The sequence below is a fragment of the Pholcus phalangioides genome, unplaced genomic scaffold, assembly GCF_987345545.1.
Source record: "Pholcus phalangioides strain wild (caught in Gottingen) unplaced genomic scaffold, Ppha-v1.0 ptg000009l_1, whole genome shotgun sequence".
In the NCBI taxonomy this organism is placed as follows: domain Eukaryota; kingdom Metazoa; phylum Arthropoda; class Arachnida; order Araneae; family Pholcidae; genus Pholcus; species Pholcus phalangioides.
Genome location: NW_028301602.1, coordinates 57,300,627 through 57,313,154, shown reverse-complemented (window position 1 = coordinate 57,313,154; position 12,528 = coordinate 57,300,627). Strand labels below are relative to the sequence as shown.

Sequence of the window (12,528 nt, the reverse complement as noted above, 5' to 3'; positions counted from 1 at the left end):
TCAGCAGTGTGATGGAATAAAATAACATGTTAGTTGTCGACTAAAACAATTTGCCAACAAACTGCTAGTACCACCAAACCACATATGCACGTGATAAATATTTTTCTGAGGAATTTCTAATTGCCATGCCTTAAGAAAGTGTTATGTGTGTACTTAAGTTTTTGTGTCCCTGGAAAAATTATTGCAATATCCGAGGTATGCATGTTTCATGTTCGACATACTATCATCTATTTTTTTTATACTGAAAGTGATGATGACAGATGCTCTAGGAGTACCATATTGAGGGTCAATCTGTTCTCTGTGAACTCAGATATATATATATATTTCAGCCACCTCGTTGGGCATTTTGTCTGTTGTAGCTTTTATTTATATATCTATTTGTTAAATATTAGAAAAATATACTTAGGAGCAATTACTAATGAATAACCTACCCTCAAGTACCATTTGAACAACTACATCGAACACTTGTAACCATGTTCCTACTTAATAAGTACAGACAATTATTGTTTCTTCAAGTTTCTCTATAGACCCATTAATATCAAGAATTTGTTCTTTATAATTTATTATGTTTAATGCTTATATATCTCATGGGGGGGGGGGGGGAGGGGTCGTCAGCCGGACGAAGGACCCCAAATATGAAATAATTTTCCACCAGTGATTTTAACAAGTTCTTAAAAAAAAATTGTACAGGCCAATTTTAAATGCATCGCTTAATGTAAATTATATAAATTATATTATATTGTACAGTATATTCAAAGATTTAATACACAAATTATAGTATTGAACATTTTTCAATCTGTGTCTGCCACCAACCTATCACTAAGAGTTTTGCAGTAATTTAATGATTAGAAGTTCCACGGAGGATGTGGATGAGATGCATGTGTAGAGTGAGATAGATGGCTTTTTCTCAGCCCGAGATATCAAGGAAACAGTTATTTTCCGTATATTTTAGCTGAGGTGAACTCGGAAGAAAAGTCATCACGTCACCACCGGGACTCGAACCCAGGCCCTCTTGCATACTGTGTGAGCATGCTACCATCTACACCACTTACTTCAGGAAGAAATTAAGAGAGGCTACTAATGCCTCTACTTCAGCGCCTCACGCCACAGTGCGTAAAATAAGGAAGGCAGGGTCATGTCTCCAGTGGTGTAGATGGTAGCATGCTTGCCCGGTATGCAAGAGGGCCTGGGTTTGAGTCCCGATGAAGACGTGATGACTTTTCTTCCAAGTTCACCTCAGTTAAAATATCCGGAAAATAAGTGTTACTTTGAGATGCATGTGTGTTTAGTAGTGCAAATGAGATCTGCATGCAATTTTTGGCAGCAAGTATGTAAATTGGTCAGGTATTTCTAATGCAGGAGGCTTCAGAAAAATCATTCAGCCTGGGGGGGGGGGGTGCCTATGACGTTCTTAAGATGGCACAAAAATATATACTAACACAGAAATATAAAATGTGACCTTGATATAATCCAAACATAATACATTGTTATTGTATATAATACATGTTTTCTATATTTATGAACGAGTTTAATGTTTACTAATATAGCTTGCATGTATATATATATATGGTCATCTTGCTATCAGTACATATTTTACAATGAGGTCGGTCAGTAGGATGTTTTTCCCAAAGCCTCGAGTATAAAACATCAACATTCATTCAAAATGAGGGAAATGTCATGTTAAGAAAAAAAAAATCAGTCTCATATGATATGTTAACACCTACTTTCTACTCAACAGCAAGTCCTATCTTCATCTTTGGCTCAAACTCCTCGAATTGCTGGTTGTATTTTTCGTTACCCTAAATATATATACAGTCGAATCCCGTTTTAACGAATGCCGTTATAGCGAAAATCTCATTTTAACGAACAGTTTTCTAATCCCCCAGATAGTTTACATAGGAATAAAATGCAAAATCCTGGAATTTCTTTATAACGAAACTTTGTTACGGCGAAGTAGTTTCTCTGGTCTCTTGGAGTTCGTTATAATGGAATTTGACTGTATATATATATATTTTTTAATTAAATGCGTGTATCAAGCATTAATAGTATGGAAAAACACAAGAATTTTTTGAATCAAAAATATCTTCCATCCGAGCACACATCACGCCGCCAGTACAGAGAATAAATTTATCCTTATGCTGAATGAGAGGATCTTGCTTTGTCGTTGTTATGTGGGGGGGGGGGATTACTTATTTAGGGAAAGCTGAGCATGTTTTATGGAAACTTTTCCATTTTTGTTAAATAACGACAAAAAGCGGGTGTAAGGAAAAAAATTGCTCTAAGGAGAACAGGATTGTTCATTCCCTGGTCTGATATTAATTTTTGCTTCAAAAAATGCATTAGGTCTTATTTTCAGGGTAGGGCTTATATTAAGAGAATCCTGAAAAATCATACTAAGGCTTATTTTTTTTTGGTAGAATAACTCTTTTTGAAGACATTCTTGAATGATGATTACTCCAAAAATCGACTAGAAATTGCAAAGTCATAAAACATATTTTTTGGGTGTGGCCGTTTAAAGTAAATGGGAAGTTCGCTGTAGATTTTCAGGACCAAACGAGGCGATGTGTCCATGCCCGCTGGAAATACACAACGCTTCATTTGGTCCTCAGTATCGAACTGTACCAGTTGTATACTTATGGCTGGGATTATACTATAAAAGTTGATAACAGATATTTTACAAAACTTGGAAAAAAAAACAACTAATAAGCCTATTAGTTACATTTGCACAAATGTAACCAATACACTTATTGGTTGCATTTTCCAAGTTTTATCAAAGAGCTTTCACAGACTATTTATAGTGTAATCCCAGCCTATGACAACAGCATTCATTTGGTAGCTGGAATATGTCATGCATATTGCACTATAAAACATTTTAGAAAAGTTCTTTTATAGAACTTGGAAAAAAAAACAAACAGCCAATATAAGCCTATTCGGCTACATTTACTGAAATATAACGAATACGCTTATTGGTTACATTTTTAAATTTTATAAAAGACTTTCATAGTGTAATATCAGCCTTATGTTGTTTTTTCATTTCACATCAGAAACATTGTGAGTAATAATTTTCATCGATAAAAGTCAAAGTCTCAAATTTATCTGTTTACGTAGGCGTTCACCTCTCATACGAGGAGGCTTGCTTGAATGCTAATGAAAATTTAATTTTTGTTTATATTGTAATTAATTTCAATGATATTATTTATTTATATTTTTATTTGATAATAAATAATAATAAAACCATTATCTCTCATTTTATATATTTCAATACATCTGTCATGTGTTGCAATGGTATACTAGATGTGTCTCATAGACGATTTTAGCTAGGGCTTATTTTCGGGGTAGGTCTTATTTTTGGGGAAACACGGTATGTTCTTCTCTCCTTTAAATTTTTTCACTAAATATATGAAGTAAAATATTGTATGTATATATATCTCTGCAATAAAGTTTTGAGGTGTTTTTAAATTATGAAGAGCACTATTCTTGATTAGTTTAAACATTAACAAATATAGCATAATATACAGCAATCCAAACAAGATTTAGATTTATTGTTATATCAATTATTGTAGTAAAGTTTCATTGTAATTGAGTTTTGAATTGTTAATAAACTTTTTGCAAAATTCCTGAGCAGATCATTGCTTTAATAATAATTATCTTCATATTTGCATCTTCCTTATGGTATTTCAATTCTGAAATGTGATTTTAAGTTGTACATCACAACTTTTTTCCTATTATTTGTAAAACTAAGTTGATCAACTTGATTAATTCTTTTTTTCCCCCCAGATACATCTACTGTAGTATTGACTTATGAATCACAGAGTCCTTTAGCATGTGCAGATCTGAAAGATGCCTCAAATGTTTCTGCTATAACTAGAATCTTCATGACATGTGGTTCATCTTTGGGTTCACCAAAATATATATCTGGACCAGATAAACAGTGTTTCTATGATTTTGAATGGGAAACAAGCCTGGCATGTCAAGACAATTTGTGAGATATATTTTGTTGTATTATATTTTTAAAAAACTTCTCACAATTAGACATTACCACCAGACCCATAACTAAATTGGGCTGACCGGGGCCTTGAGCCAAATGGGACCCCCTCAGAAAAAGGTATACCTATTTTGCATAATAATAACCTTTTAAGGGGCCCCAAGAAAAAGTCTGCCTCAGGGCTCCGAGAAGGCACACTACTGCTTTGTCACCCCAGCATAAAATTTTTCTGCCAAACTGCTAAATACAATGTGTAATCCATAGAGAATATTGATAGCTTAAAGCTCAAGCGATTCTGGATGTGGTAGCTCATATTTATAAATCTTGATATGTTTGGACAATTTCTACTTGGGAGTGAGTGAGAGAGGTGGAGACATTGTGGAAGTGAAATATATTTTCTCCAAGAGAAAATAGGGTCTCAAATTCTCTCAGAATAGTAATTTCTTCTGTTCATAAATTGAAAGAGGGGTATTTTGATATACAATATATTATAACAGCATTTCTCAATCTGGTCTGGAAGCAGATTTGATAATTTAATTCTAACTGAATGAAAAATTATTTAATTGTTGTAATTTTGATATTAGTAATATCCATATGAGTTCAAATAAAATTTACTTAAGCCTGATTATGTCTGAAAATACTTAAGTCTGATATACTTCATCAGGAAAAATGAGAGAAATTGTGATCCTAAATAAGGGATATTGCTATCACCAAAAAATCCAATTTTGGACAAATTTGCTAAAATTGTCAAAGGGTGGGAAAGTGAAGGTCTGCTATATATCGCAGTAAAAATATGTATTTCATAAAAAAAGAAACATTCAAATAAGATGACAGGGCTGGTCAAATCTAAAAAAAATTCACATGCCCAGTCACCTTAAAAATATGTGAGATAAATATTTATAGCCGTAATTATAAATAAATAGTTTATAAGTTATGAAAACACTGTTTATTAATGATTTTAGAAAAAATAACTTATTACAGATTCAAATAAGAATTGTTGAAAAAACAAGACTAACGTGTAAAAAAAAAGTCAGATCAACCAATTATTCAGTAATGTTCCGTAATATGAGACACAAGTGGTTGGCAAATTGTTTCAAGCATTTTACTGGTCCTTGAGTTCAGGAAGGTTGAGAAACGCTGTATTATAATAATTTTTTCTTAATGCATTCTACATTATGAAGAATGCAAAAGTTTATACTCTTATAGAAACTTTGAGATAAGGTGACACATAGATTGAACAAGTTTTACTTTGAAGAATTCAATCAATCACATATCAGTATTACATAATGATGATGTATGGATGATCACATACATTGTCATTGCACAATGTAAATGGGAAGATCAGCAAAAAGATAACCAAAGATTCAATACTATTATTAAACTGTCATGTTCAAAATTATAAATGTGATAATTACATTGCTATTGAACTACTGCACTGTTGATAAATTTAGGTTATGAAAATGATTTAAAAATAAGATGATTAATGTATTGATTTATACATAATTTAGTGATGTTGTTCTGAAAGAAGAAAATGGCATACTGAAGGATAATCAACATGAAATGGATATCAGACCCATCTTGAATAGGTAATATTCAGCACATTAAAATAAAATTTACAATAGGTTTCAAGAATAATATTACATTTGTGAGGAATACAGAAGTAGAGTCACTGCTCATAATATACAGTAGAGCATTGATTATCTGAAACTATTGAAGACTGGGGGATGTTTGGATAACCAATCATTCATAAAAAAAATTGTACCCAATGTCGTAGCAGCAATATGAAACAAAGAAACAGTGATATTAAACACAAAACTGTAAACATATTGTGTCACACATCTTACAAATAACACAGAGAATAAATAGCCTAGTTTGACAAGTTCAAAGTTTTCTTCTGCTTTAGAGCTTAGACTAGTTTTTTTGCCACTAAATCTTGCAAAGGTTTTAAAGGTAGCATCACATTCTTCTTGTTCTAACCACTTCATACTCGTTTCAAGGCAGTGAATTTGCTGACTAAATGCTTTTGGTTGATCGGTATTCGGATAATATATTATAACAGCATTTATAATATATAATATATTGTGACTTTTTTCACATATGGAAAGTCTTTCATATCATATATTCTCTTATCCTATTTGCATCCTTTCTCTAAATTTGCTACCTGTTCCGTATCACTGTATATCAATAAGGGAACAGGGTTATTCAACACATGGATACAAATGAAGGATATTATTGGAATTGTTTCTTCTAGAATATTTGACACCATAATCTGAATTAAAATATCAAAATGGCATGTGTGGTTTATATATATATTGTGATAACTTTGAAGGCTGATGGTTTTTAATTTTTTTGTAGGACTTTTGAAGTAGAAGGAAAAACTGAAAAAGAAACATATACTTACCTTATCAACTTGGATGGTATTAAGCTCAATGGATCAGGTGATGGCACAAAATGTTCAGCAACTGCAGTTTGTCAAACTAAAACTGGCTTTATGCGAGACATTGGAAGTATTGGCACGAGACAATTTCATGCCAGAGGTATGAGTGCACATAAAGTATCTTATAATTTGTTTAAAAATGTTTCAGTTGCAATAGAATGTTTTCATTTTTAAAAATGTTATATTTATACAGTCATGTTTAGCTGGCAATAAATTTCCTTCAGACCAGGGTTGCTTCAGTTGTGTCAGATGTATCAATTTGAATTTCATGATAAATTCAACATCTCAATTTTTCTTAGAGATGAAGCCTTTATCTAAGGATAAATTATTATTGTGTATACATCTGTGAAATGTTGTTGTATGTGTAATTATAATTTTGACTGATTGAGAGTTTAAACAGATTTTCCAAAGTGGGGCAATATCTCCCTCTTTATGGGTTTTGTATAGCAGCTATAGGTTTGTATGGGATCCTATGGCTTGGCTTCAGTTGGGGCAGATGAAAACAAAAAACTGTTGAAAAAGGGGATGATGGAATGAAAATTTTGGGAAACTGGTTTAGACCAGGGGTGGCCAACCTTTTTCTAAGCTATGCCAATATCGAAGATAATTTTGATTTGAGTACCACTGGAGTGTATTCATCAGTTACTCTTCCCAAGATTCTTATATCCATTAAATAAGTCTTCAGGCAAATTTAATGGAAACATTGGCAAATACTAGGGTTCCTCTGATTATAAAACAGAGGAAAAATTTTTTGTATAAAACTTTGAATCTTATGCCCTAATTGCTGATTTAAAATAATAATAGATGTTGTACCAACATAAATATCATTGGGCTTTTGACTTTTGAGATACTTTTCATATTAAAATTTTGAGTTTACTTGTTTTTTTTTACCAAAACTCATTAAATCTGTGAAGGAATAAAAATGTGTAAATTATTTAGCAACACCATTCAAGTCAGAAACACATCCATTAATTGTGCAAGAAATAATCTTGTCAATAGAATGTTTTATTTAGTTGATGCTGAATGACCCTTTGGTTGTACATCGAGTGAATTGAGATGTCTGCATCATATGTGTGATACTGAGTTGTCACCACTCATTCACTTTAATTAGGGGGGGGGGGGAGACTCATAAATATGAAAGCACTTTTGTATACAAAGAAATGCTAATCCATGAAGTTAATTTTGGCTCAGCAATCTTTCATGTTACATAAACACATATTTTTGGTGTTTGTATTTTTTGCATGTAGTTTGTTTGTAGTTCATTCATTAATGCTTTATTAAATTTGAGTGATTGTATTGACTTGTAAGGGTGACTGTTAAGTACAGGTTCAGAATTTTTATTTCGTGTAGAATGGGGGCAATGACATCTTTGGGGTGACTGTTAATAGGGATCCTGCATTCTTTGAATGGATTTTTTACCTAAAAAATTTTGTTTGACTATGAAACGGGGGTGACTGTATCTGAGAGATGTTGGTTAAGAAAGGTTTCACAGTATTTAATCAAATTTACAGCAAACTAATATTTACGTTTTTACAATAAGTAATATTACTATATAATAATGTTGTACCAACATAAATATCATTGGGCTTTTGACTCTTGAGATACTTTTCATATTAAAATTTTGAGTTTATTTGTTTTTTTACCAAAGCTCATTAAATCTGTGAAAGAATAAAAATGTGTAAATTGTTAAGCAACATCATGCAAGTCGGAAACACATCCATTAATTGTGCAAGAAATAATCTTGTCAATAGAATTTGTTTTATTTAGTTGATAAACTTAGTTGAACCACTGCACTTTTATTTCTTCTAAAAAACCTTTCAAATTTGTTGAATATATTTTTCTTCTCTAGGTTCTGAACTGTATCTCACTCTTGTTTCAAATGAACGTTCTTGTGGTAAAAACAGTGAAAGAAATGTGACAACATTATTCCGTATGCAGTGTGCCAGTGCAGCTGGAATTGTATGGCTGATATGCTATGTCTTACAAGTTATTCATTCATTGTTTCATTATGAACAGTAATACAGTAACCCCTCATATGTCGCATGTGGAAGACTATGAAAAAGTGATATATCAAGAGCATGATATAATTGAAGTCTTCATCCAGATTTGGATGTTAATTAAATTCAAACATTGTCCTAATAAAAGAATCAAAATATCCAAATGTGCATTCTACTGAGGGGCTACTGTATTTCAATTGTAATTTCTTTTTTCACTGTTCATCTGTGTATGCCTTTTTTCAGCACTAACTGCACACGCAATATTAGATACTCATATAGACTATAAGGTACACACACACACATTTTCATCATAACTCACACACTCACACTTATGAAAAAACACACTACCTCACTGAAACAGGGTGAAACAGAAGCAAATTATTCAATGAATGAACTATGCAATATTTAATGTTTTATGAATCAGATACAGGGTGAGCCAAAAGTCATGCAATTCATTCGAAAATATTTTATTTTTAAAATACTATTAAGAAATAAATCAAAAAACGATATTGGTTCGAATGAAATTTATTTATTTCTGAATGAATTTATAGATATAAAAACAGTTTGTTTCAAAATGTCACGGGAAGTGTTCAAAATGTAAGCCTTTTGTGTGAATGCAAGCACATATTCTTTTTTGCCATGTTTCTGGCCACTTTTCTCAGGGTAAGTGCACTTATCTTTTCAATCTCAAATTGAATGTTTTTTTAGTATATAAATGGAATGGGTATTATTCTTGTATACATTTGTCTTCAGGTGTCCTTACAGGAAAAATTCGTGGAGGGGGAGAACAGGTCTCATGATCTTGGTGGCCACAATCCTTTTGAAATAAGGCTGTCTACGAAAGATTCGTGGAGAAATGTCATTGTGCCTCATTAGACATATGACAGGTTGCTCCATCCAGTAGCAAAAAAGTAAAAATATTCATTTATAACCCACAGTGTGATGAATTTTAAAACAATATACCTATACAATTTGCCATCCAATGTTTCTTCAAAAAAATTTGGCTCGCTATCCTATGGCATGAAATTGCGTATCATTCACCAATTTTGACCGGATGCAGAGGATTTTCATGGCCGCTGTGGTGGTCGAGTGGTAATAGTGACGAACTCGCATCACCAGGATCCAGGTTCAAACCCCACTGTCACTGCAGTGGTGGTTGACTAAAGTTGGTTTTCTGCAGTTCTCAACTTTGAGGTACGAATGCAAGCTGATCTCCCAGTTAAAAAGTCTTGCCGCAGAGAGCAACAGGCCTACAATTATTTATTCATTACACTTCAGTCACTATGAGTTGAGAAAAAACTCAGTTTAAAAAAACTGATTGCAGATGGCAGCACTACACATAACAAACATTACACAGAAACAAACTTCACAAAAGGTTCACTATATGTACACACACATTCCAACATGTACCAATTCGTTAAAAGTCCCGCAAAGAAATATGGACGAGGTGCATGTCTGGTTTAGTAGAGGATTTTCATGATAGACAGGCAGATTTTTGGTACACCAAATCCTGCTGTTTTGATTGTTAACATAACCTGTTAGATGGAACCAGCCTTCATCTATAAAGAACACAGAATCAAGATTATCAATACAGTTTTCATCAATGAGGGGGTCTGAGTCATTGACAATAATTCATGTCCCGACAGAGACAAGATGACTTTTGTTTTTGAGTTCACCTCATCATAATATAAAGGAAATATATGTTTCCTTGATGTCTTGGGCTGAGAAAAAGACATCTATCTCCCTCTACCATCCTACCTGGATGGGGGGGGGGCATTTCCTGAAGTTAAGAGAGGCTACTGTGCCTCTACTTCAGCCCCTCATGCTGCAGTGTGTGGGATAAGGAAAGCAGGGTTGTGTCTCCATTAGTGTAGATGGTAGCATCCTTGCCCGGTATGCAAGAGGGCCTGGGTTTGAGTCCCGATGAAGACGTGATGACTTTTCTTCCAAGTTCACCTCAGTTAAAATATCCGGACTGGGTTCATGCCCAGGTGGAGACTCATGAACAACCCGAACACGATAGGCTAACTCTAATTTCTTCAGAGCTCTATGAGCAGTCCCATAGGACAGATCCATCTGTGATGCAAACTTTCTTACACTCTTTGACGGGGTGTTCACCATTTTTGTCTATTGTAACTTCTCACGCATTCCATGCTGGCTCAGTAGCAACAGATGCCCACTTCACCTGCGGTCTTCAACATTTCTAGTTTCTTGAAAATGGGACACCAATCGGAAGATAGTTGTTGTCCTATTGGGCACAGAAACATTTGGGAATTTATTTTTGAATGCCTCAATAATAATGGCTTCAAATGAATGAGTTGAAAAGTATTGTTCAATCATAAAAATTCTTTGCTTCTGGCAAAAGACCATCTTGATCATACAGCAAACAAAAAGCCACTGAGAGTATCAGCATGCATGAAAAAAAAAAAAAAAAAAAAAAGACCTTCCATCTTGAACTGTATAATGCTGCAGTCTATGAAAAAACTTTGCATTTAAAACGAGTAGAATTTGAGAAATTAATTATTTTGTAACAGGTTGCATGACTTTTGGATCACCCTGTATAAAAAGATCCATTCTGTTCTGTTATCTTCTTCCACATCTGTGGAAGCTGCATAATAACATCTTTTCGAAACTTTTGTAGTTTTTTGGGAAAATACTATTATAATTTTGTTGTTGTTGTTTATTACTCTAGAAGATCTTGCTATTAGAATAATCTTCTAATAAAAGGAAGATCTAATAAGCATATAGAGAATTATCTGAGTAGTAAAATTTATGAATTAGAACTCTGCAATAAAGCATAATAGATCATGCATGTAAAACACTAAAAACATGTAACTCAACATATTATGCATGTGTGCTCACTATATAAAGTATAAGAAACTTTTTGGACCACCTAATGTATAATTATCAGTTTTGGATTAATAAATAACTATAAATATTTTTTAGTAGCTAAGCGAGATAGACACATAACTATATTTTATGCATTTTTACAAAATAGTGGAAGTTTTCAATTATTTGATTTAAGTATTCATCATAATTCAGTTGTTGAGGGCTTTTTGTTTCAATGATTCTGCTTATTTATTGTAAAGCAAGATTGCATATATGGTTCTTGCCAATGATAATTTAAAAAAAAAGCGTTAACCAAAATAATGAGTCATGCAATTTTTATGTACAAAATATAAGATGAGAGCGAGAGAGTGAAAGTCATGGAAAAATATCAATGTATTTGCCGTTAATGTTGTTGTAATTAATACTGTACTGTATTTGAGATGTTTTTTTTTTGGGAAGTTGTTTCAAAATTTGTATAAATTTATATAATTTATGTTATATGTCTTATTTTCATGTGCAGGGGCAGATAGAATTTGTGTATGAATCTGGTGGCTGTGATTACATATTCAACTGGGATACGTATGCAGTGTGTCCAAAATTTCACAGGTAAATGATCATAAATTGTAAGGATTGACGCTGGTCACTTTTTTCACTGAAAGTCTATTTCAAAAAGCTGCTCCAAAGTAGCTGGGTGAATCATCTCCTTTCTAGTAAATGAGGCCTCCATGGATCCTGCTCTTCTATTGAAGCAGGTAACCAAATTGGTTTCAAGGTCTGTTGAAAATATGCTCAGATTGATTACATGATACAGACCTGATCTCCAGGTGCTAAAAATGCACATCCATGAAAGAACTGCAAAAATATAGACCCAGACCTGCCAACTCTCCGGATTTAGGCGGGAGACTCCGGATTTTTCATCCTTCCTCCCGCTCTCCGGATTTGTTAAAATTTCTCCGGATTTTCGCAGAAAATTAGATTTTACGCGAGCTTTCACGTTGTCGTGATGTCAATGATTGCCGTCGTCGTTCGGAAAATCTCCGCAGGTCTCGCAGCGTGATTTCATACTTGAAATAAGGCAGTTTATCATTCCCTGTGGCAATTGGTCCCACTCGTTCAGCAACGCTGTTTTCATTCCCTGGATGGTTCCCGGAGGGGGGTTGCGAGTTGCAACTGCCCTCCCCAGAGCATCCCAGACATGCTCTATTGGGTTAAGGTCTGGAGATCTGGCTGGCCAATCCATCCGGCGAATATCCTCACTCTCTAGAAAATCGTCGAGCAGA

At 33.6% G+C, this 12,528-nt stretch overlaps 1 protein-coding gene across 2 annotated transcripts in view; it reads left to right on the top strand.

Annotated features, from left to right (window-relative positions):
• Positions 1 to 12,528, top strand: part of Lerp (lysosomal enzyme receptor protein) — a 119,742-nt gene that overhangs the window by 94,782 nt on the left and 12,432 nt on the right. For both annotated transcript variants that reach the window (XM_089236616.1, XM_089236617.1), the window contains exons 35-39: positions 3,778 to 3,982; positions 5,494 to 5,571; positions 6,341 to 6,522; positions 8,272 to 8,381; positions 11,769 to 11,854. In XM_089236616.1, coding sequence (XP_089092742.1) covers positions 3,778 to 3,982; positions 5,494 to 5,571; positions 6,341 to 6,522; positions 8,272 to 8,381; positions 11,769 to 11,854 — 661 coding nt within the window. The remainder of the gene's footprint in view (positions 1 to 3,777; positions 3,983 to 5,493; positions 5,572 to 6,340; positions 6,523 to 8,271; positions 8,382 to 11,768; positions 11,855 to 12,528) is intronic.